Source organism: Gouania willdenowi, chromosome 1 (assembly GCF_900634775.1).
Source record: "Gouania willdenowi chromosome 1, fGouWil2.1, whole genome shotgun sequence".
Taxonomy (NCBI): domain Eukaryota; kingdom Metazoa; phylum Chordata; class Actinopteri; order Blenniiformes; family Gobiesocidae; genus Gouania; species Gouania willdenowi.
In genome coordinates, this window is record NC_041044.1 from 15,788,937 (window position 1) to 15,815,450 (window position 26,514).

Genomic DNA, 26,514 nt, shown 5'->3' on the forward strand with positions numbered 1-26,514 from the left:
TCAAACAGACACCGCGTAGGGGAGAAACTCGCTCCACACACACACACACACACACACACACACACACACACACACACACACACACACACACACACACACACACACACACACACACACGGAGAGAGAACTTCCTTGATTTATTGGAGAGATTCCAAGGCTTTCCCTGTCCATGTAATGAAGTGTTCTCAGCAAGACAGTAAACTATTCTAGCTTGCTTGTGCACAAACAAGTCAACTGTGATTAAAAGTGTCAGGTATGTTGAGACTATTTGAATAGCAAATGTGTACTTTATGATTTCTCCCATTTAAAACTTGCAGAAGTAATTCATCTTCATTTGATAATGGGACAGTAACAATGGGTATGCTGATGAGGAACTGGCAGCTCTTTAGGGTTGATGTGTGGAGATCATTTTAAAAAGTTACAATGTGAACCAAAATGGCTGCAAATAAAAATCTGCATGTTGGATAACTTTGATACATTTTCCAGGTTTTTTTTTTATTAATATACAATTTCAAAGCCAGATAACCTAATAATGATCATATTAATATCTCTTGGTTTTCCTTTTTAAACATTTGGCAGTGCTGGCTTCAGAAAGCTCAGAGAAATGGTGTAACACCTCTGATACTAACCCATCCATCTCTAGCATCGCAAGCATTTCATTTGCCTAAAACATAAAGATTGTGCTCAGACTCTTTTACATCATCTGGCAGTAGGATTAGCACACAAACTATAAAGCTGCGTCTTTCAAACACAGATTTTCTTAAACCGGGCATAATGCTAAAAAGTGATGTGTGTGTGCTTTTGTGTCCTGTGCCCTTTGTGTCCTAGCATAGGTTTTAACTACTTCACTTCAGTCTGAAGAGAACAGAATAAGTCTGTGATTCAGGCCTGATTAAGCCTGGGCCATTTGATTCTTTGAACATGTTCCTTTGGTCCTAATTGTCTTGGTAACTTGATCACAACAAATTGATTCACTAAATCTAGGAAAGTGGACCACCTCAGTAAAATCCAGATTATTTCAGGATTCCAGCACAAAATGACTCACTAACTCCTATCTCTGTATATCCAGAACCAGCTATCAGAAAAATATCTATCGGCTGATTATTTTTAAGCTTAGAATTCATTGATTAAGATTGACTTTCATTGGGCCTATGGTACAGATAGAAAATTTAATCAACACATTTTTATTTACTCAAAAAAAATGTTTAATCTTAAAAAATTAAAGTTATTTTCACTTTTTTTTTCTTGCCAGAAGGCTTTTTTTTTTTTTTTTTTTAACATTTCTTTCATTTATTCTTTATTAGTTTTATTTAGTTGCTGTGTTGAATATCAGCCCATTTTCATTACAAAGACATGTTGACTGAGTTTAGTGTAACTGAACTCACCCAATCATGTTTACAATAATCACTAACTTGTCAGTAAGTTAAGTTCACACATATTTTCTAGAAAAAGAGGAGATAAATTCTGCAGACACACTTTAAAACCTAAATTATGTTTTGTTATGTTGTTCAATGTTGGTTGTCTGATTAAGTTAATTTTGTGAGTACAGTATTTTTTAATTAACAATTTAACAAACGTTCATGGAGTAAGATTAATAGTAACATATATGTAAGAGCAGTTGTGTCTATAACTATATAAAGAAAAGAGATAAAGTCTTATTAATGGGTTAGGTTTATTTTATTATTATTATTATTATTATTATTATTATTATTGTTATTATTATTATTTATTTTTACTAATGCATTAGAGCTCATACGTAGGTTTTATAAAGCTTTTGTAAAAAAAAAAAATAATTAAAAATAAAAAGGTCAAAGTCTCTTTACAAAGCTTCTGTTTACGGAGACTTACGTATTGCATGCTGGGATATGTAGTGTGTCTGTAACAGCCAATCAGAAGACGGGAGCTCGGCTTTACCCGGATGTAATTCTTCACAACGAAAAAATTACCGGGAATTCTGTCAGAGAAACAGTCGAAGGTTGGAAACAGTCACAATAACTACTTTATTCTCGTCCTTCGTGTTTTATAAAAAGTCGTTTTATTGTTTCAGCCAAAATGGACGAATATGACGAGATGTTTGAGATCGAGGATAACTTCGACCAGGAGTTTGCTGACGAGCTGGAGGCAATGGCAGCCATGGAAAGTCTGTATTTTACGTTCATCTTTCAGCTCATATCAGCATTTTTCAGGTCCAAATAGTTTTAGCATATTTTATCTTTATTTTAAAGCTACATAATCTGGCTACTGTATGTTTTTAGTAAGAGCAGGGTCACCTGGTGTTTGTTAGAAGTTAGTTTGCTACTTTTTAAGACATTTAGTTTTTATAAGCAACAAATCTTGAACATTCTGATAAGGTGAATAGGTGAGACTCACTATTGCCTTTGGCTTCAAACTATAGGCTGAACCTGGCAATTTGTCTTTAAACTATAAGAAATCAGATCAAATAAAATGGTGTTGATGTAGAATTGCTTTATGTAAAGTCTGTGATTTATAGATTTATTTCAAACATGTACAATTATAACAACAATAGTTTAAAAAACAAAAAATGATGAATTACAAATTATGCGAAAATGAGTAGGAAGAAATTCAAACTTATTTAGTTGTAGCACTTTATTCATTTCCGATTTAAAAAAAAAAAAAAAACAATACAACTAACAATACAATTACATACCCATATATAATCATATAAACAATCTACATATTCACTAATAGTTCATAACTAATCAGTATTACTCAAAACTGGAGGAAAAAAACAACAACTGGTGATTAGTAAAGCCCTTCTTCATTCCTGTACCTTGTGAAAATAATTTCTTTATACCTCTATTTAAACTGAATTATGTTTGAACATTGACCTTAGGTTCCCAAAGTGGGGTACGGGTACCCCCAGGGGTACGCAAATTGTCATGGGGGTACGTGGATTAAAATGAAAAACACTGACAACATTGGAAACTAGAATATAAATAGAGCAGTTAATGCCACTGCTAGGCTAATGTTATTGTTAGGTTAATGCTAATGCTAGGCTACTGTTATGGTTAGGTTCTTGCTAATGCTGGGTTGAAGCTGATGTTAGGTGAATGCTAATGCTAGGTTAATGCTATGGTTAGGTTAATGCCAATGCTGCATTAAAGTTGATGTTAGGTGAGTGATAATGCTAGGTTAATGCTATGGTTAGGTTAATGCTAATGCTGCATTAAAGCTATTGTTAGGTGAATGCTAATGCTAGCTTATTGCTATTGTTAAACTAATGCTAGGTTAATGCTATTGCTAGGCTAATGATAGGCTAATGATAATGATGGGTTAAAGCTAATACTAGGTCAATATGAAGGCTAGGTTAATGCTATTGCTATGCTAATGTTAATGATAATGCTAGGGTAATGCTATTGCTAGGTTATCGCAAGGCTAATGCACGCTAATGCAGTGTGATGCGGGTCAGCATCTGCATCCTCACTTATATTTTTTTTCAGGAAATGCAAATGCTTTAGTTATTATTATTATTATTATTATTATTTTATATTATTCTTCAACGGGATACGTAAAATTCACTGTAGGGCTACATTGTATATAACATTACTTTATTATGTTTTTTAAGTGTGCAGGAGTAGAGGGTACATGGCTTCAGGTTAATGTCTGAAGGGGTACGGGACTGTGAAAAGTTTGGGAACTAATACTGTATTAGACAAAGGATGAATCTTTGAGCAATAAGTGTTGGTCATCGTAAACCAGTTAAATGTTTGTGTATCTCAGAAGACACTTCAAAGGAGGTGAAACGACAGATTGGACATCCAGAAGAAGACATCTCTGATATAGAGCACCTGCTCAATGATAAGCCAATCAGTGAGTTTGCACTGCCTGTATTTGTTGATTTTCTTTATTGTTTTTGTCCCTTTAATTTTGAACTAAAACAGCCTCTCATTCAGCTCCTAAAGCAAAACGCCCCAAGACGGATGGTGGCGTCGTCAAGCGACTTTTTAACTCCACTCAAGAGAACACGGCCCCGCCTCTGAGCCGTGACATCACACCGCCTTCTTCACCAGAGCAGTATGAGGTTTCCAACACTTTAAGGTAAGAGATACCACTACATATTGCATGTAGGGTTGGGCCATATGGACCAAAATTCACATCTCAAAATGGCGATATACAATATAAATTTTGATATTTTTAAATCAATAAAGTCTGACCAGAAAGACAATTCCAGGTTAAATTTGCTCAATGTCAAATGCTCGTGGGACAGCACGTGTGAGTGAGTTCTGTCGTGTGTTTGTTTAGGGGAAGGTCTGAGTTAGGACGTACTCAGCAATCCATCCAACTGTGTTTTTCATGCTGTTATGAGAAGTAACAAAAGCAGCGACTCCACAAATGATTATTTTAATACGAAGTGAGCTATGAAATGAAAATATATCGATCCAGGCGATATTGTAATTTTCTATATAGCCAAAATAGAGAACTCGATATATCTTGAATCTCAATATATTGCCCAGGCCTAGTTGCAAGCTACATTTAGTGCATGCTTTTTATTATTTCATATGGTTTTACATCAATACTGTATAAATTAATTTCAGTAATAACTAATTGATAGTTATCATTGTCAAACGGTTTTAAAACCGCCTTAGGAAGATAGAAATTGGAAAATGAAAATATACGATCTATTCCTTGTCTCTGATTCAGGTCGACTCCCGCTGTGCTCGACATTAGCGGGCTTGCTGCCATCCCAGCATCACCACGGCGACTGCCGACAGCGACTCCCGCGTCTTTGCATGTGCTAAAGCGACCTCCGATGGAGGGCGAATACGTCAGCGTCACAGACTCATCTGGGAGTCGGGTGTACCTCAAACAGAAGGCCGACACAGAGACAAAGGTTACATTTACTGCTATTGAACACATGTTTATATTGTAGAGCTATTTTCAACGTGTCTGTTGTGTTTAATTTCCTGCGCGGTTTCAGACAGCAGACAGCACTATTGTGCCTAACTCTGTGGGTGAGCTGGGACTTCTGACTGTGCCCATCAGAGTGCTGAGACAGCAGGAAGCAGAGAGGGTGAGTTACTCTGTTACACATCATGGACATAAACACAGTAGTCAGCAGCAGACTCACACTGATCAGCCATAACATTATGAGCCCCGACATGTGATGGCGAATAGATTATAACCTGTTTATCATGTTTACTCATGCGTTCTGACATTGTTTTCCAACTTCCTGTGAGATACTTTTTGCTTTGCAACACGTCTCACAACATCCCATCATCCTGTGACAGCACGTTGCAGCTTTATTGTGATACTTACTGCCACCTACTGACATAGAAGAGTGATTTTAGTTCTCTGCTTTGGCACTGATACTATAATACAGACATGGACAGCATGTGACTGGTCTAATTTTGTGTGGCCCCCAAAGTAAAATGATTACAAAACACCCAAAATAACAGAAATATAAAATAAAATAAAAATACATTAAATGTCTTTAAAAAAAACAACAACAAAAAGGAGAACAATACACAAAAATTTCTACAAACTGCAAAATGACTCATAACACATGAATCAAAAGAAAAATGTAAACAGAAATACACAAATTGACTCAAAAAACAGACAAAACTAGGACAACACGCAAAACAACAACAAAAATACATGAAACGACAGTAGAAATATACAAAAATGACAGAAAAACATGTTAAATAACATAAAACCACAACAAAAATTCACGAACGAGAATGACAGAAAAACGCATAAAACCACAACAAAAATTCACAAACGACTATCAACAACTACCCGTAGGTAGATTTGTTTTGTAGTGAAAAACAGAGGATGGCATCTACATTGACATTAAAACAACAGACCACAGAGCACTGACAAAAACAGACAATTCACAAAACGACATCGTATTCACAGGCTGACCAGAACCAAAGGAAAGAGGGGCAACTGAGCAATTAAAAGATCATTATAGCATCACAGTAAAAGCCAGTAAAAAGATAAAACTACTATAAATAAAAAATATCTGAAACTATAACTTATTTAAAAGAACAGCTGCGGCTGGAACAAAGCTGTTCCTGTAGCGCTTTGTTCTGCTCTTTGGGACCCTGAACCCCCGACTGGATGGAAAGAGCTGGAACTCTGCAGACAGAAGGTGGGAGGAGTCTGCCGTAATGGAGCGGGCGATCCGCTGTAACTGTCTAGAGTACAGGGACTCCACGCTCAGCTGAGGCTCACCAATGAGTCGACTGGACCATTTCACTATCTGACCCAGTCAGAGGTAGCCCTCCAAACCACGACACCAGACAAAAGATAAAATAGATTCATTAAAAGTTCAGTAAAACAGGGTCATCATAGTTTAGTCCACGTGGAAGTAGGACAGCTTCCTTAAGCAGTGAAGATGCTCGTGGCCCCTTTTACACACAGCTTCACAGTTCTCCTCAAAGTTCAGAGTGTTATCAGTGATGGTCCCAAGGGATTTGTGGGATGGAACACATTCAACATTGACTCCTTTTATGGTCATGAAGTCATGGTTGATCCTTGTCAGTCTTCTAAAATCAATAATCATATCTTTTTACAATGTTAACTTCCAGATATGATTCATCACACCATTTGATAAAATCATCAGTTATGGGTCCATGGCTGCTCTCGTTGCCCTGGAGGAAACTAACCACCACTGTATCATCTGCATACTTTAAAATAGACCCATTTTTAAAAGTACTGTGACACATATTTGTGTAGAGAATAAAAAGCAGAGATGACAGCACACGCCCCTGTGGAGATCCAGTGGAAGAGCACACTGTGTTTGATAAAAACCAGTTCCCTCTGACTCTCTGTGTTCTGTTTATTAAAAAGTCTAAAATCCAGCCCACAAGATTATTACTTAAGTTAAAATGATCCAACAGCCGGCGGATTAAAATGTGGGGTTGAATCGTGTTAAAAGCAGATGAGAAATCAATAAATAAAAGTCGAGCATGGAATTAAATTCCCTCCAGGTGTTTAAGTAGCAGGTTTAACAGAGTTAGCGTGGTGTCCTCCACTCCTCTGTTGGGCCTATAAGCAAACTGTAGTGGGTCAAGAGCATGTTCAGTTTTATGTAAAAGTTCTGATCACACCAGCCTCTCAAGGGCCTTCATTGGGAGTGAGGTCAGGGCTATGGGTCTAAAATCATTTCAAATGTGGGGAGGGTTTGATTTAACAGCATCCTTCCAGACTTTGGGGACATGCTGTGTTTCTAAAGATTGATTAAAAATATAACTAAAAACTGAGCTCAGTTCTTTTGCACAGAACTTAAGTAAATGACCACAGATATTGTCTGGACCAGGACTCCTGTTTACTTTTGAACAACAACGGAAACACAAAATACAACAATAAAAGTACATAAACCCTGTATAAATGTTCGGGTTAGGAATTATTTCTAACACTGACTTGAATGTTGATAATGTGGCCCTCGGATCAGACAATCACATTTTTGGGGCCCCCGCTGTAGTAAAAGTTGCTTACCTCTGTCATATCACACAATAAAATGGTGTAATTATTTTTTCCATTTGCTTTGATTATTGTTGGGTTTTTAGTATCGTTTCTGTAATTTTATTTTTGTATAATATAGTTTAATTCTTATAAAAGTTAATGCATTGTTAGTAATTATCTTTTACATGTAGGTGAATTTAGGAATGGGAAGAAGGGAAATGTTTTGATTAAATTTGACATAAATCATGTTAAACAAAAAATGCTTGTTGTAAGATTTGTGAAGAATCTAAATAATAAAGGTTTAAAGCTTTTTTTTAATCATCTGTGCAGCGTCACCAACAGATTGTGGAGGAGTCTCAGCGTCTTGCAGAGCTTCTATCAAGGTAAGCTATGACGTGCCATTTAAAGGCCTACTAGCGTGTCATACTGAGGATTATATGACTTTAACTTGAGCCATCTCTGTGTCGTCATGGCAGCAGTGTCAATGAGGTGCTTGTGGAACCTGAAAATATGGAAAATGAAGATTCTGAGGAGACTGTGAACAGATCATCCCGACTGTGGGTGGACAGATTCTCTCCACGACAATACACGGAGCTTCTCAGTGACGATGTGAGTCACCATTCCTGCATATTACAAACAAAAGAAATTATTGCATTAATTTAAATAAACACATCGATAAAACTTTTTAATAACCGTCCCTCAATGAATGTTAGTTAATGTTAGCTAAGCATTAATTAACAGTTTAATAATATGTATGTATTACCTAACATTAATTAACACATCAGTTAATGTATACTCACTACTGCACAGAATTAACTAAAACATTATTAAGCATTAATAAAACATTACATAATGTAATTAGTTATCCTTATGTATGAATTCATTAATATTATGGGTGTCCCGATCTGATATCAGTATTGGATATCGGTCCGATTATAGCCTGAAAACGAATATTGGATTCAAATTTACTTACTGTTGCTGACTTTTGTTCTTTGTTTGAGTAACATCACTTGATCAAACCTTTTCTAACATTCCACATTACAAAATAAGTAATTATTATTTTTTTATTAAAGGGGCCATATCATGCTAAATCCACTTTTTTAGCCCTTAGATGCATTTTGTTCTATATTTAGAGTGTTTACAACTACAGAAAAGTTCAAATTAGTCTCTTCAGGTGCTCCGTTGATATCTTTATATTCTGTTTTGGACATATTTTTCAATCTGTTTCGATTTGTCTGTTCTCGATTACGTTTTTTGAACAATAACGTCACAGTATTTGCAGCGGAACTGCCAAATTAGTACATCGACTCCAGGTCCAACACTTCGAGCAATCCACCATTTTTATTTCTCGCTTTTATTTTGTAGTCCAAGCTCAAGGATGCAGAAGTTACGAGAGGATAAGTCAAAATGTTCGGTTGTTGGATGTAGTAACCCACACACTTCATTACAACATCTCCCAGCATCAGAACCTTTTCAAAGTGCCTGGTTGAGTTTTATTTTTCACAGAAATGTACCCACATCTGTGGGTAAGGTCATTTTTGTGTGCGTGAAGCACTTCAAGGATGACTGCTTCAGCAACCTCCGCCAGTATAAAGAAGGATTTGCTGAAAGACTTTGTCTGATTGAGGGTTCAATTCCTTCTATCTTTAGAGACGACGAACAGAGCACTTCGGTAAGCTGTAAATAACGCTAAAAAGTGTGATGATAACACGTCCCTGTCATTGTTTTGTTAGCATTAGCAGTTGCACCGTCTTCACATGTTAGCGCTGTGTGCTCGTTTTAGATCCTTGATGATATGGCCTACGTGATTTAATTTAAGTCTAAAGTTTTCATTAGTCATTTCATTTTGCCGTTTTTGTCTCCGAAAAGACTGTATTAAAATTAATTTCGTGACGTTAGCTTGGCGCTAGCGTTAGCTCGGTGCTTGTGTTAGCTCACTTGTTAGGGTTCTGCAGGTTCATCATCTTCATTTTCATCTCGCTCCGCTGGGTCAGACTCTGGCTCGAACATGTAAGGCTGGATGGACAAGTCTTCTGTTGTTGACATTTTGTAAATAACGTGTAAATAGACATTTTCTGCGCTGCTACATAGCCATATCTCTTCTATCAAACTACAAAAATGGCCGAACAGGGTGGAGTTGAACCGAGTGTCACCTCTGAAACCTGGTGAGGGGGCGGGGTATGAAGTGTCTCATTTGCATTTAAAGAGATCGCACCAAAACGAGTTGCTCTCAGAAGCACATCAGAAAAGGGGAAGAAAAGGGGCCTGTGGAGCTATAATAATGAGGAATTCAGACCCAAGCATTGCAGTTCCGCTTTATATAGACCACAACTGTATGATTTATATGTAAAAAAGGAAGGATTTAAAAGCATGATAAGTCTCCTTTAAAGAAAAGAGAAAGAGAGAAAGGAAAAAAAATTATATCGGATCAATATCGGTGTCGGCCGATACGCAAGGCTGCAATATTGGTATCATTGTTACGATATGAATGTGGACCCAAATGCAAACCAGACAGCTGAATTGAAGAACTTGAGGTCTTATTGCAAAGTCGGGGTATGAACGGCGGACTGGAAGGCAGATGGAGGAGGTCAATGGAGTAAATCCGATCCTGCAGGCAGGCATAGGGTTGTGGAGTGGTTAGGAGGTAAGCAGGCTTGGAGGAGATGTCACCGGTGGAGATCTGAGCAACAGGAGAGGAAACAGTTAGAACTTGGAAGAGTAGATTCAGGGAATTAACTCTAAAAAAAGGTTTAGAGCAGCCGATGATTACTACCACTTGAGTAGACTGAATAATCTGGCAAGGAGTAGAGCAGAACCCCGGGCTTTTGTACTGCAGCTGATGAGCAGGTGAGTTGCAGGTGTGAGTAGATGCAGGAGATGCGGGTGTGCTTGATTGCAGAGGCCACGCCCCCCAGAGACACACAAAGAAAAACAAAGGGGGAGGGAACCCATAAGGAAAACAGGATCACAGCCAGAACCGTGACAATCATATCGGAAATGAAAAAGTTTTATCGGGACATCCCTAATTAATATATTAGTAAAATGTAATAAAGTCTAGTAAACCTTTACGTATGGTGTTTATTAAGTAAGGTGTTAAGTAACATTAGCATCCTGACAAAAACCTTAATAAATGTATAGAAGTGCCTCATAAGCATTACTTAACCATAGTTAATTACCAGTAATACTTAATAATAACCTTAACTGATGTTAATTAAGGGACCCTTATTGTAAAATGATACCAACACATCATATCTTGTGCTTCACTCTTGCAGTTTACAAACCGCTGTTTGCTGAAATGGTTGAAGCTTTGGGACACGGTGGTGTTTGGCAGAGAGAGGAAGTCCCGTCCTGCTAAAACAGACAAACAAGCAGCCAATCAGGGCTCTTTTAAACCCAATCAAGCAAACCCAAATCAAACTCGCTTCAAGAGTAAGATTGAGGTGACGGAGGAGTTGCTGGAGGCTGAACTCGACCAGTACAAACGACCCAAGTTTAAGGTCACAACCACCTCTGACTCTCTAGCATTTATTCTGCCAACTTTTACATTTTACAACAAATGATTTCACTGTGTTCGTCTCAGGTTGCTTTGTTGTCCGGCCCTCCAGGTTTGGGTAAAACCACCCTGGCTCATGTCATAGCAAAGCATGCTGGGTATAATGTGGTGGAAATCAATGCCAGGTTTGTCATATTAAAGCCTAACTGACAAACTGCACTCAGTCGTTGGATTGGTGTTGATATGTTGTGATCTGACTTTTACTGTTGGGTGTTTGTGCAGTGACGATCGCAGTGCTGAAGTGTTCCAGAAACGCATCGACACGGCCACGCAAATGAAGTCTGTTCTCGGATCAAACGAGAGGCCCAACTGTCTGATCATTGATGAGATTGATGGAGCACCAGCGGTATGTTTTGGATGTCTTTTTTTTTTAAATTAGAAAAAACACTCAAATGTCGCTAAAAAGTTTTCACGCTTTCATGAGGAAGAATTTCAGACGTTTCGATATTGAAATGTGTTGCAAAAGAGCTATGGAAACACTTTTTCCGCTAATACACGTCAGAGAACGTGTCGTACATGGTCACAGGACGTGTGGTACCTGGTCACATGACCACTGCTCTTCGAGTAAAAACAGAAGAGGAGACCGGGACATTTCTTAGCATTATACTTTAAAGGCAGTGGCTATCTGTACGGTTGCCGTATTAATATACCGACATTCTATCAGTACGCAGAGCCCCTATTGCCCAGTTTAGGCCACGTGATAGGTCAGTAATTGGCCAGTTTAGGTCCTGTGACTAAGACTAAACCTTACCCTAAACCTAACTCTAACCCAAGAAATTGTTGCGATATTGGGTTATATCCTAAACCTAACCCTAAGACGATACGTATGTACTTCGGTAACCGTATAAATAGATGCTTTCTACTTTAAAATTGTTTGCTTTTACGGGTAACCCCCGGTGCTATTGGTACCAGGGTTGGGGTCAATATTTATTGTAATCGCGTAATTGATAATTAATTACAATTATATTATAATTGTAATTTTAAAAATCTGTTGCTGTCATAATCGTAAATAAATTATAATTGAGTTTAGATAATTGACTTTGTATATGTAATTGCCATGAAAATTTTATAAAAATTGATTTCATATTATAAATAATTAACAAAAATGATAATTTAACACAAAACTGGGGAAGCATGTTACACTTCTATGTACAGTTCTACACATATGTAGTGAACAATTATTAAAATATGTTTTCTATCAATCTCACACATTTTATCATTTAAAAAAAAAAAATCTTAATCGAGGGGTATATTGACACAAATAATGCTCAAAACCCAGCTCGTGACTGCTGCCCGTCCATCGATAGCTTTGACCATGTTTGTGGTTCTCTGCAGGCCGCCATCAACATACTGTTAGCCGTTCTGAGCAGGAAAGATGGACACGGTGGGGAAAGCGGTGCTGAAGCATCAACAAAGAAGAAGAAGAAGAAAGAGTCCATCCTGCTTCGACCAATCATCTGCATCTGTAATGACCTGTAAGGAAAATGCAAAGTTTAAAGCAGGAGTGTGTGCATAATCCAGACTGTCAGCGCGTCCACACAGATTAACGTTACAAACCTAGAGAACACAATGAATCCTAAACCAGGTCTGAACTGGGTTCACTAATGTAACTGGTTTTCTAATATAGTTTATTGATGCTCCAAACATCATCATCATTAGTTCAACCTTTTTTAACTTATTTGGTTTCACTGGCTGCATAAAAAAAACCAAGTCAGATAAAGTGTATAACAGTGTTTTTCAACCTTGGGGTTGGACCTTTTGTGGGGTCGCCTGGAGTTTAAAATGGATCACCTGAAATGTCAAAATAAATATTTACTCTTTAAGAGTATTACTTCTTTTCAAATCAAAACACAAATCTTAAACAACTGTATTCTATACTTTCACTTTTTTTTTTAAATATACATTAATTAAAAACAAAATGTATTTAAAAAAAAAAATCTGAGCTGGCACAACTTTTCACTAATCCTGTCTGTAATACAGCGTAACAAACATGATCAAAAAAAAAAATATCTTTAGGGTCACTTATCCTACTGTAATATTCACACATCACACCAAAATCTTTTTTTTTGGTTCTATATTCCTTCATTCATTTGTTTTTGAAAATAATTTGTATTATTTATGTTCATTCCCTTGTGAGTTGATTAGATCGGCCTCTAAGCTGGTTTAAAGCCAGCCATCTTTCTGGTCTTGGAAACAGGTTTAAACTGTTATGTAGCAGGAATGCTGCTACTTGGTTAAAACCAGACAACCATCCAACAAAGTGACCTGATTCAAGTTCCTCTGTCAGGTCCACCCAAAGTTCCACAAACACGGGGACAGAGATGAACCCGCAGCAACGATTATGAACTGGAAACTCAACTAAAGCTAACTATGCTAAGCTAACTCACCAACACACAGACTGGGTAAAGAGCTAACGCTAACCACTCCATATAAAGAATAGACAAAAACAAAGGAACACGTCTTACTGTAATAAAGCCACAGAGGGCCATCGATTTGTTTATGGTCAGATTTAACACTTGTATGGAAGAATAAAAACACGTTGTGTGAAATAAATAAATATAGCATAATATTAATGTCACTATTCATTCGTCCCAATTTGTGAAACACAATATTTTTTATTTATATTTTACGTGTTCACAGACAAAGTTGGTCCCATTAGACTAATTTAACTATTGAGATTATTACACCTAAATATACTGAATGATTAAATCGTCAGCTTGATCTGGTTTGATTATAGGAAATCAGAGAAATATTTATCAATAATGACTTTATGTAACTTATTATCAGATAAATAAACAAGATTCAGCAATAGTAAAAACACTAATGGAGTTATTTTTGCTTTTCATGGTTTTTATTTAGAAAATAATTTCATTTTAAGTGATAAAATAAATGAATTACATACAATAACACTAATAGAGTGACCCACGTGCACTAATATATTCCATAAAATATCAGCTCATGAACTCTTTGAGTCAGTAGCTATTGTAGCCTTTCTAATGTGTCTAATGTTGATGTATTCACATTTATTTGTGTTTGTAAAGAACCTGTTTACACTTTAAGTTGTGAATTTTTTTATTTATTTATTTTATTTATAGTTTTTATTTATCGTGATGAATACCAGAAATTATCAGGATATTTTTTTTTGTCAATATCGCCCATCCCTATTATGTAGTGAATGTGTAATAGATGTTTTTAGTGGACTGTTTCTCTGCTTACGCTCAGGTACGTTCCTGCTCTCCGACCCCTCCGTCAGCAGGCCTTCCTTCTGACTTTCCCTCAGACTCAGCCTTCCCGTCTCGCACAGAGGCTGGCGGAGGTCCGGACAATTTTCAAACATTTCCAACAACAATGTAAAGTCATTAGTTAATTAAGCTGCTGGTGTTTCCCACAGATCTCAGCTCAGCAAGGACTGAAGGCAGAGACGGGCGCTTTGATGTCACTGTGTGAGAAAACGGACAATGACATCCGATCCTGCATCAACACGTTACAGGTGAGTGAAGGAGGCTTCACACATCAGCACTGCGTGTGCCGATGATCAGACTCAAGTCTGGTAAGTTCACAGTTTTGTCATTTCTAGTTCTTTCATAGTCGAGGACACAAGCAGTTAGACACCAAGACTGTGCTGAGTGTGTCTGTGGGGCAGAAGGATCAGAACAAAGGCTTGTTCCACCTCTGGCAGGAGATCTTCCAGTTACCACGCACCAAACGGTACCATATGTTCATCTTTTAACAAGGAATATCTCAATAAAACATTGTTTTTGTATTTTTAAAGAGGACAAAGTAGACTTTGACAACAAAACTAGCTATAAAGATGATCATGCAGACATGGCATAAGGTAAGTAGGTGAATATTTCAATTCAGCCCTGGATAAACAAGGCCATTAACTTGAATTTTCCTTGACATTCCTTTCGTTGTAGACTAAGCTTTTCAGTTCAAACTAAATCCCTAGTCCAGGGGTCACCAACATGCTACCCATGGGCACCAAGAAGCCCTCATGGACCATGTGAGGTGGGCCCTAGGAGTTCTAGTCACCAATGAACTCCATCTAAAATCTGATTAACTTTCCAGGATTCAAACTCGCAAAGATGACAGCAGACGGCAGTTGTAGTTATTAATTAGTAAAGTTAAATACTGTTTTAGTATTAAATTAACCATCTTTAAATGTTTTTTTTCACTGAAACATAGTGACAAATGTTTTCAAATGCTGCAGATTTGGTGTATGGTTTGTGGTATGTTATATATAACAAGAAGACATAGTCATCAACATCCCCCGCCAGATTGCTTGTCATTATAACTCATAACCTTTTCCTAAATGTCCTAAATCTAAGAACTTTGATGTGTACATAAGAAAATATTATCACATCAGAATAAAATAACAAACTATCTTAAACGGTTTCTAAGAAAAGCTGTTTTACGATTAATTAAAAGTTGTTTGTTAGTAGCCAGTAAAATAGCAACATGAGGATTTTCTATTTAATGTAGCAAATGAAACAAGTGAATAAATTAAGAGAAATAAAGTTTTGCATGTTGAAACTTAAATATTTCCCAGATTTTTAAGTGCCTGCTTGCCTTCCTTATTATCTTCGCCTCTAGTTAAAGTGAAACCGTAGCTCTTTGGATCATACAGTACCTATGAAGTAGCTCTGCCGTAGTCTCTGAGTAAAGTTTGCACGTTTTCTCCATTCGTGAGGGTTCACTGGTTTTTTCCTACTGTTTATAAACATTCATCAGTTCTAGGATTGTGTCAGTGTGTAAACACTTCCTGACAAAGTAGACTGGAGCCTAAACCAGCAGCTTATAACCTTGGGTTGGGCGTTGAGTATCGATTGGTCCCGGGACTAACTTAACAAATCTCCTGGAATCGTTAACATTTTTAAATTTTGATTCCTACTTAAGATACCCAGTCCATTGACTGGAAGAAGACGCCGGACACCAATGAAGAAAAATCCACCGGAAGTGTTTGCGTTATCGTGCAACCATGAACAGTGTGTAGCGGCAGTTTATAGTGTGGCTTCCCTTCAGTAAAAGATATCAACCCTGCTTAGTGCAACACTTGTAAAAAGACTGTATTATGCACAGGAGCGTGGACGACAAACATGATCATTGTACGTTTTAAACATGTTTATATACATGCCTATACATAGCGATATACATTGTATACAATACATACATTGTACAAATGCCTCTTGAAAGAATCGGAACTGGAATCATTTAAATTTAAACGACGTCTAACCCTACTCATAACCCTCACCAGGCTAAACGTGTTCAAAGAAAAAGAAAGAAAAATGTGTCCCTGAAAGAAGAACTGTAGAACACAAATTGGTTGTGCTTTATGTCGCTGCGATCAATGGAATCTATTAATCTTGAGTCAGTATTTTGTATTCATATGTTTTACAACTAAATCATTCACGTTACACAAATCTCTAAACAATTGCCAGCGTGTTACTGTTACCATTAAGGTGGTTAGAAAATGTTTGTCCCTGTAAAAAATAAAAAAGCATGGATGTGTTTGTGTGTACAGAGCAATGTAAGGTGGGATTTGATAAATAAAGCATGAACTGATGTTATCCTGATTGTGTCCTGTGCTCTTTGATTTGTCGATTTAAACTGTGTGTGTGTGTGTGTGTTACAGGAAGCGTATCAGTGAGGACTTGGTGCAGGCGTCCAGTGCAGGAGGAGCTCAGAGGTTCCAGAACATTCTAGATCTGGCCTCATCCAGCGGAGAATACGAGAAGGTCTCTCAGGTAGGAAATCAAACCTCTCATGTTTGACTTGAGATATATAAGATATTTAATCGTGGTTAGTAAAGGTTTGGACTGTGATGTGGTTGCGTCTCCTTCAGGGTCTGTACGATAACTTCCTCTCCATGCGAGTGAGAGACCCAAACCTGCAGATTGTGTGTGAGGCTCTGGACTGGCTGTCCTTCTCAGACCGACTCAACCAAGTGATCCTGCAAAACCAGAACTTCTCCCTCATGAAGTACCTTCCCTTTCTGTCCGTCACGTTTCACTTCCTGTTTGCCCACGCGCATGTGCCACGCATCAGCTACCCTCACAGCCACCATGAGGTACGACACGTTTGCACCAGCAGTGACCACCAAGTAGCCAGTGATATATTTGTGGATGAAATACTGCAGGATGAGAAGGTGCTAACGTTATTATTTTGTCTCCAGGCTTTTTCGCGTCTCCTCAGCTGCAGGAACGCTGTCTCCACCATGTTGGCTGACATCCCAGCATGCATCAGGACCAGGATCAGCCATCTCAGCCTCACTCTTGATGTTCTCACGCTGTTGCTTGACATCATTTGTCCCAAACTGCGTCCTGTAAGTTCAACCTTTACCAGAAAACCTGCCGGTTTTAAAAATATAGTTTTCATCATTTTGTCTACAAACACTGATGGATTGTTTAATCCCTGAACGCACTTTTTTCAGCTAAAAACAAATGTATTTGGGTATGAACTGAAGTAGTGCTGTTGATTGATCCTGGTGTTTTAAAAATGTCAGAGTAACTGTCCTACATGGGTTGAAACCTGGCTATTACGATTGAGTTTTGCTATTGGCTGAGAATGGTGGTTTGTGACGTTTTGGTGGCGTCTTACATCATGAACCTGCACTATTAGCCCCGCCCCTTCTATGAAAAGTAGCATCTGTGGGCTCTACAATCTGTGGTGAGTTGGTTGGATTGAGAGAATTGTGAATAGAGAGAAATAATGAGTATTGAGTAGCCAGTTAGCATAGAATAGATTGTTCTTTGGAGATTTTATTGTATAGACTGGGCATGTCTTAACTGCTGTAGGAGCTCCGCCCATAATCGATTTTCCCGCCTAGACACACGTCAGTCAAAACCTCAGGGTTTATTTACACTTTAAGGCTCATTGCCAGTGTTTCTCTAACTTTTCAGGCTCGTGACCCCATTTTTATATCACAAATGTCTTCTTGTGACCCCAGTGACATTTTTTCCTCTATGATTAGTTATTGACCATGTTTACTATACTGTGTTACAAATACAGAATAACCAGGATTATTGCACAAAGTGACAACATGCACCAGCTCAGATATTTGAAAAAGTAAAAGTATAGAAATATTTTGTTTGAGATTGTGTGTAGTAAAATATAATAATTAAATAGTTATAATAATAATTAAAAAAATGTATGTTAATCAGCAATTCTGATCAATTTTTAGACATTTCAGGCGACCCCATTTATTTCCAGGCGACTCCACATGGGGTCCCAACCCCAAGGCTGAAAAACACTGGTCTAATCTGACTAATGGAGGCCTCTGAAGTATTTTATCATTAAATGACAAAATACCAAGTGCTTCTGCAACTTTAATAAACATGATCAACAACTAATTCGAGAAGATGTCTCTGTGGTCGCCAGACATTTGTAATATCAAAATGGGGTCACGGCCTGAAAAAGGTTGAGAACCTCTGCTTTAGCAGCACAAATTAAAGGTCACCTGTGGGTAATTGATGGCATCGTACTGTATTTGTATGTCACTTCCTGTGTTTGAACCTTCAGGTGAATCCACAGCTGTTCAGCAGCAGAGAGAAAGAACAGATGCGTGAGCTGATCAACACCATGCTGGCCTACAACCTGTCCTACAGGCAGGACCGGACACCTGAGGGACAGTACACGTACCTACTGGAGCCGTGAGTACACACACGCGCACACACACACACACACATACACTCTCTCTCGTTTCTGAACTCCTGCTGGGTTGATGGGAGTTTGTGAAGTGCTGAAGGTCAATGCTCTTGTCCACACTGCATGATGGCTTGGAGTATAATCTCCTTAACACCTGGAGTGTGTGCGTGTGTGTAGTGTGTGTATCAAACAATAAAGCCTCACCAATGTGATCCAGCTCCATGGATTAGCACTTTAAAGAGAGAAGCATGTGAAGCTGCAGTAGAAGGTCATCTGAGTTAAAAAGGTGGAAGAAGGTCTTTTTTCATTTCTGAAACTGAGGATTTTTGTGACTTTTTAACTTCAATCTACACTCACACTCGAGCAGTGAAGATGTGTGTCATTCCAATGGAATAAGCAGCATTGATCAGCATTGATCAGCATCGATCAGCATTGATCAGCCATGCCAGAGGACGGCTCCTTCCTGCAGGCTCGCTGTGACTCGGTGCTGGTCACCAATGACTGGGGGCTTCCTCTGCTCTTAGCTCTGCTGCTGCTGCTGCTCATCTACACCTTCCTCTACCTGCCCTCTCTGGCTCACCACAACACCTCTCTGTGATTGGACGGAGGAGGAAAACATGAGTGCAGGTGTTTTTATTAACGCTGATGGCTCCAACGCACAGAGCCCATAGAATTATTTGATTGGACTGCTCGTTTTGTTTTTTTTTTTTGGTGCACAGCTGTGATTGGTCAGACATCTGAGAATAAAGCCGCTCAACTGGGAAGAAGATGATAATTCATTCACTGCTGATTGGTCAGTTGATGTTTATCAACATTTAATGATCATTCCTAGTGTTAACAGCTGTGTTTGCGTGCGTGCGTGCATGTGATTGTCTCTGTCTAGCACAGTGTTTTTCAACCTTGGGGTCGTGACCCCATGTGCGATTGCCTGGAAATTATATTTGGTCGCCTAAAATGTTCAGTAATTTCAAAAAACTACAGATTAAAATTACATTTATTATTTTATTTATTTATTTTTTATCTATTTTGCACAATTATGAAAAAGAAACAGAAATAAATATACTGTGCAGGAAGAGGCAGAAAGTGCAAAGAAAATAAATTAATATACATTTATTAAATATACTGTATATATATATATATTTTTCACTTTTTTTTTATTTTGTAATATTTAACATAATATTAAACAAACAGGGGACTGGGTTGTACAAAAAGGCACACAAATAGATGCAAAGATAAAATAAACAAAGGTTAGGTAGTTTTTGGCACAGGTATTGTTCATTGTCTTTGTGACAATCCCACTTTTCCCAGTATTCGTCTCCTTTATTCTTTTGAAGACTCAATGTGAAAGTCATTTTCTCCATGTTGCGGATCAAGTTCATGATGTTTATATAATATTTATTATTTTGTATTACTTTTTCAAATTAAAACACCACAATCTCAAACAACTGTATTCTATACTTTCACTTTTGCAAATATAAATGTAGTTCAAAAATGTTTTTGTATTAAAGTGAAGCTGGCAAATATTGTCTCTTGTACTGGCTACTCGGTATTTATAACGTACTATAACAAACACATTCAAATAATTAATTTTAGAGAAAAAAAGTCTTTGGGGTTGCCAAAAATGTGTAATATAAAAATGGGGTCATGAAAAAAAAAAAAAAACCCACTGGTCTAAAGTAACAGAATGCTGGAGTTGTTCAAATTTAATCCATGAGGCTGATTTTTACCAAATGTATAAATGGAAACAAGGAGTTTTGTGTTCCCTGTTCTCCTGAAGCTGAATTACTTTTCATCACATCTTGTTTTATTGTTTATGATTAATTTAATCAAACCAGGATTTTTCTTTATTATTTTTTTTTTAGTATAGTGGTAATAACTGTGATGCTTTGGGGGCATATGGTCACTTTTAATTTACACTGTGACACTTCACAGATTAGAGCTTGTGTGCTGCATGTCATTGGAGAATATCAGTAAGCGGATTAAGGATTTAGAGAAAAACACATTCAGTCTCATTTTTAACGCACACTGTGGCTGCCCGATGGGAAGCTTTTATTTTGTCTAACGGTCGGCTGCACCAGCCTGACTATAAGTGTATTCCAGCCGCGTTGAGGAGCTGGTGAGGTTCCCTGGCCTGCCCCCACGCCGCCAGTTGACCTATCAGGCCAAGCAGACCATCAGCAGAGAGATGGAGCAGGAGAAGATGAGGAGGGCGGAGCAGCTGATGCTGCAGAGAAACCCAGCAGCGGTGAGAACGTAACGCCTCGTACCTGACAGCGTGAGGGGGCAGAGTCTGTGCAGCACAGCCCGAGGACAATAAGGCCAACGCCTGCCTAATAATCTAATGTGTTTATAATCTGCTTTGTGTGTGTGTGTGTGTGTGCAGCAAAAACAAGAAAAAAAGAGCACAGCATCTAAATCAAGCATCAACCATCAGCAGAGGCTGGAGAACATTGTGAAACAGACAACAGTGGAGACAAGGGTGAGACAGACACACACACACACACACACACTGGCCTCATGTGCTCCAAATATGATTAAATGATGATGGTTACAACCTGGTTCAATCCAAAATCTCACTATTTATTTAGACTTAATTTGAATGTGTCTTGTTCATTGTGGGAGAACAAATCCCAGCTTTAATGATGCTATTGGTTGCTGTTGTAAATGGATAAACTGTATGAAAGTGTAGGAGCTCTGATTTGTTTATGTATCAGAGCTTCAGTGTGAAGCTGATCTAAAGTCAAAGGAAAACATCCAGAGCAGACGACAGGCCGAACTCAGAGTGTAACTCAAAGACAGAGTGGTGAAGTTCATTCAGTCATCAGGTTTCACCTGCTATTATATGAACAGAACTCATTGGCCCTCATTTATCAACCTTGCGTGAAAAGGAGCACATAGATGACGTCTGCCCCCCTGTGTGCGCTGCGTACAACTTCACAGCAGAGATCCTAGAAAGGATTCATTGTGCCTTTGGTCAATTTCACCTATACTTCATCATATGACTTATTGAATATTACTGGTGATTTTTTAGATATACTTTACATTTTAAAAGCATGAATGGTTCACTGCAGTGTTCCCCCACTCCAATACAGAGCAGAAGCAGTGCTGTACTGTGTGTGAGTGTGTGCTCGCGCACACCATTGAACCGCTGTTGCCCTGACGCTAGCAGAGTTTACCAGCAGGGTTATACGATAGGCCGTGGAAGGAAACCCAAAAAAGTGATATCAGCAATAATGTGGGCTTTTTAGGAATTCAATTTGTTTTGTTTAATGGTAAATTGTCTTAATGATCTGTTTTTATCTGTTCTGAATGTGTGTCTGCTTATGCTTCAATGAAAAGCACAAATCCACACACTCAGATTATCGTACACGAGCCCAGACCTGATGTGAGATCTGATCGTAGCATCAAATTTGATAAATACCGAAGCTTGCACGAATTTAGTTCATCGCACGTCGTATGCTCAGATCTGAACGTACAGACAGATTATAAATGAGGGCCAGTCTGTTGGAACCGTTATTTCGTTTTAAAGCAATGGCTTCTTTCAGATAAGAGAACTGCCTGTAGGGGGAGCCAGTGAGCATCAGCCAGTCAGGCCTGAACATCATCCCTCCATGTGTCCATATGGATGTGCAGGCTTATCTTAGGCCATGGTGGAGCCTCCAGGGGCATAAATGAGGATAATGAGAAGCCACTGGGTTGCACTTCCCTCTGGTGAAGCTGTAAAACGAGGCTAATGAGCCGAGCACGTGACGCTTCACTCACTCAACCTGACTTTGGTGTGAAGGACAGGGTTCTAATCTACACACTTGTCATCGCTCCGTTTGTGTCTCACAGCCGGAGGTGGATTTTTTCGGTCGAGCTGTTGTTGCCAAACCTCAGAGAGCCCAGTCCACCTCACTCACAGGTACTGCCGTCACAGTCAATAACAACATCAGCTATACACTAGGTTAGGCTCAGTTTGTTTACTGTGGATGATCTGGGCTGAAGTGATACCAAATCATTCTTCACATTATTTTTCTACAAAACTATTTCATAATTGTATTATTATTATTATTACTATTAATGGTAAAAAAATGTCATTTGAGTTTTGGGGAATTCAAATTTAATATATCCACTCGTTTTTTTTTGTAAAACATTGGAGAAAAAGAGACCAACATGTTTTTTTTTTACTAAACACACTGTATGTAACCGCATTAGTTTTTTACTAAAATAGTAATCATTTTGTTCATTTTGTTTTGTTTTTTTTAGATTTAAATGACAGATATGACTAAATAGATGCTACCATTGCTAGCAGAGGATTTCATTATTAAGACATTACATTTAATTCCTTCAGCTCCAATTAAAACTGTCTATCAGGAAATGATTATCTTTGTGAAGCACAGATGTTAGTAGGTCAGGCAGAAACTCATCATGTACGTAAACCTACAGGCACAATGATGATCGCTATAGTAACACACGGAAAAGTGAGTTTTAAATTATAAAGCTGTTCAATTCTTACTGGATTTAAACAAAAAGCTACAAAAACACCAAGCTGGTGAAAGTGGCAGATATGTCATGAATTAATAATGAAAGGCAGCCATGTTGCCTTTTTTCATGGCAGGTTTGGTTCCATCTTTGTCATGTATAGACATCATGTGTTAGAGCAGCAGTAATAATTATAGATGTTGCTCAATGGCTCACGGCAGTGGACAATGTTTTTGAATTCATATGAATGAATTAACTTTGGAAATCAATTATTTGAAGAGGAAAAAAGAGAAAATCATTTATTTTAATGGCTCGAAAAAGATAAATAGTTACTGTGACTTCAGAAGTTCTTCTTTATGTTGTATTATTGAACGCTGTTTGTCCGTGTGTAGGTGAGAGCTGTGCAGTCATCGCCATGGGAACGGCTGTGGGCAACAGCGACGTGTGGTTCAAGTTCAATGAGGGCATGTCCAACGCCGTCAGAAGAAATGTGTACATCAGAGAGCTGCTGTAACACACACACACACACACACACACACACACACACACCTGGCCCACTCTTTGTTCCGTGCAGTGTGAGAACATACAAATCGATCCGTGCACCACGTTTAAATTCCAAACAGTCTTTATTTGGATTGACAGTGTAAAGAGACGATAAAAAGGTAAACAATGCTCAGCAGTCCATGAAAACAAACCTCTAGAAAACTATTTAGTGTTGGAAACTCTGTGTGTGTGTGTGTGTGTGTGTGTGTGTGTGTGTGTGTGTGTGTGTGTGTGTGTGTGTGTGTGTGTGTGTGTGTGTGTGTGTGTGTGTGTGTGTGTGTGTGTGTGTGTGTGTGTGTGTGTGTGTGTGTGTGTGTGTGACGCAACAGCATTCAGGAGTTTACATGTAGAGATGCCATTGATTAGCTGTCCATGCACTTTTACACACTGTGTGTATGTGTGTGAGAAAAGGAGAGAGTGACTTAGGGACTGCGTGACTGCGTACAGTGCAAGAAACTTTGTATGCATCCGTGTGTGTGTGTGTGTCTGTGTGTGTGAGATCATTAGAGTATCACACACTTCCCCTTCTCCACCCAGGGATTGGCTCTCATCAGCTCAGGGTTCAGAAATGGATCCTCACACACACAACCTTCGATCCATTTCACCAGCCTGCAATGGCAAAAACACTCAGTCAGCACTAAAGTCAGCGTGTGTGTGTCTGCGTGTGTGTGTGCAGTTTACACTCACTCAGTTACGGTGATGGAGGATTTCTCTCTGTTGATGGCCAGCTGATACTGAAGGCTCTCCACCTCCCTCCTCATCTGTGGGACGTCAAACTCCTCCATGATGTTTCTTCTGCACACAGAAGGAGGAGAAATGAGGACAATCATTCACTTCAGCTCCACACAGGAGATATATATAAATATGTATTATTTTCTTTATTATTTTTTTTGTTTAACCAAACTTTTGAGCAGTAAAAAAAAGGACAAATAATGGTAAATAGTCTGAAGTTCTACCAGAAAACTGTTGATTCTGCAGACGCTGTTGGTGTGCTGACTAATAACTGAATAAACTGAACTTAATGTGTCATGGTACATCTGAGTGATGCATGTTTTTCATCTCCTTTAAAATGTGTCTAATGCTGGTGATTTGGAAACAAACATTTTTTTTTTTAATATCTTAAAAATTCTCATTTTTCAGAAAATCCTTATTCAGGAATTTTACTTTAATTTCCTGACGTGTTTTGGCGACTGCCAACTGTCAGTCTTCCTCAGAGGCATCAGGGGGTTGTAACCAGCATGATAGAAGTCTCAAGTTGGCCACACCCAGACGTAACTCACAAGGACATCAAAGCGATCAGTAGATGCCTCTGAGGAAGACTGAAGTCAAAACATGTCATATTAAAGTAAATTTCCTAAAAAAAAAACAGTTGTAAATAAATGTAACATAACTTTTTTTCTTTTTAAGACAAAATGCACTAATTAGAAACATTTATTAACCATTAACTCTTCCACTCTGTTGAGTCAAATCTGAATGAAAAAAAATTTAAAATTTTTTTTTACTCTCTAAATTCCAAACTACAATACAAGTTTAATAATATTAACCATTTGAGTATTATCATATTTTAACTGTAGATTCAATGACCCCTTTAGTCATTTAAAACGTTATTTAATAAAAACATGATCCTTGTATTTAGTATTCAGTGTCTTTATTTGGTTGTGTTTTCATAATCTCGCGATATTTGCGCCGTGTATTTGGGAGGGGGTTACATTTGTTGTGTTTAGGGACATTAAGTAAAAAAGGATTATTTTATGAATTATATTCTTAAGTTTCACCAACATACGTGAACACATAAATGAGTAATAACACACATTAGTGTTAATCAACAGCACAGAAATCTGACTTTTATCGTGTATAAAGCTGCTGCTAACCATTCAACTGTACGTAATGACAGGTACGGATAATAAGCAGCACTAGCTTCATACAGTTACTGCTTCTTTAACTGGATATGAACATAAATATGCTCATATTAACACACTGACTGATGGCCTATGGGCCTCCAAACAAAGCCGATGTTATCTTTAAATCTCCATCCGTGTTCCGGCCCCACCCTGCGGCTGTACAGCAGCGCCGGGAGAGCCTCCATCCTCCGCATCCACCGGCTCTAAGTAGGTCGGCCCCTCCATGACTGAAGCACCGCTGCCTCCATCACTTTATTAATATTATTAATAATATTAATGCTATTAGTCACTCACACAGACACACGGGCCGGTCCGTGGAAATAAACACAGAAACATGTCGGTATCAGCTCCGGCTCAGACAAACGGGTCGAGCCCCGCCATCAGCCGCTCTTACCGTGAGGCCTGCGGGACGGGACCGGGTCTGGTCGGTGAGAGGCCGGGTGGACGGACGCTCCGGAGCCGGGATGAGCGTGTGTTAGTGGGGGGGTGGATGAGGATGCTTTGGCTGTCAAAGCAGTGGAGACTCTCTGGGATGCAAATTCACGTTCACAGGCAAAATCACGCAAATGAAGGACGGAGGGGCCGTGACGTCATCAGGAGGAACCCTCAGCTGACAGTTGATTCTCAACCAAAGGTACGCAAACCCTCAGGGGAACGTGGAAACATTTATATTTAGAGATTGTGCATATGTGGCTAATACAGTGCTGGAAACAGGCTGATTAATGAATGTGTGTTAATAATGGTCATAAACTGACCCATCAGCTCTCCAGTCTGACACATTAAGTATAAGTCTTCAATAAAAAATGATTGTTATTCCTAATTTATGTGCTGGGGGTAAATTAGTAATGAGTAACAGTCATAAACCAAAGGAGAGAATACACAGTTGTCCTCTCTCTAACTCTCTATCTCGCCTCATTCACAAACAACCACCATCCCCCACTTTTACAATAATCATAAACCGGATTTTGCATCGTTATTAAT

The 26,514-nt window shown here is 38.5% G+C and overlaps 2 protein-coding genes across 3 annotated transcripts; one reads left to right on the forward strand and one right to left on the reverse strand.

Moving 5' to 3' along the window:
- The first annotated feature begins 1,907 nt into the window (after positions 1 to 1,907).
- Positions 1,908 to 24,659, forward strand: chtf18 (CTF18, chromosome transmission fidelity factor 18 homolog (S. cerevisiae)). Of its 2 annotated transcripts, none has more exons than XM_028458996.1 (23): positions 1,908 to 1,975; positions 2,048 to 2,140; positions 3,742 to 3,831; positions 3,915 to 4,059; positions 4,663 to 4,852; positions 4,940 to 5,032; positions 7,759 to 7,811; positions 7,905 to 8,037; positions 10,701 to 10,925; positions 11,009 to 11,106; positions 11,204 to 11,327; positions 12,317 to 12,456; positions 14,204 to 14,297; positions 14,373 to 14,471; positions 14,559 to 14,689; positions 16,614 to 16,725; positions 16,824 to 17,048; positions 17,154 to 17,303; positions 18,500 to 18,630; positions 20,726 to 20,870; positions 21,009 to 21,104; positions 22,460 to 22,529; positions 23,482 to 24,659. In XM_028458996.1, exons 2-23 carry the CDS (start codon positions 2,053 to 2,055, stop codon positions 23,601 to 23,603), a joined length of 2,754 nt encoding a protein of 917 aa, XP_028314797.1. In that variant the 5' UTR covers positions 1,908 to 1,975; positions 2,048 to 2,052; the 3' UTR covers positions 23,604 to 24,659. The 2 variants fall into 2 exon arrangements, with proteins under 2 accessions (XP_028314797.1, XP_028314808.1); XM_028459007.1 differs by having other exon boundaries at positions 3,745 to 3,831.
- Positions 23,697 to 26,138, reverse strand: gng13a (guanine nucleotide binding protein (G protein), gamma 13a). The gene is made up of 3 exons (XM_028459265.1): positions 25,928 to 26,138; positions 24,320 to 24,427; positions 23,697 to 24,241 (listed from the first exon to the last, which is right to left on the reverse strand). The coding sequence occupies exons 2-3, from the start codon at positions 24,415 to 24,417 to the stop codon at positions 24,136 to 24,138; spliced, it is 204 nt and encodes a 67-aa protein (XP_028315066.1). The 5' UTR covers positions 24,418 to 24,427; positions 25,928 to 26,138; the 3' UTR covers positions 23,697 to 24,135.
- Between the last annotated feature and the right edge of the window lie 376 nt (positions 26,139 to 26,514).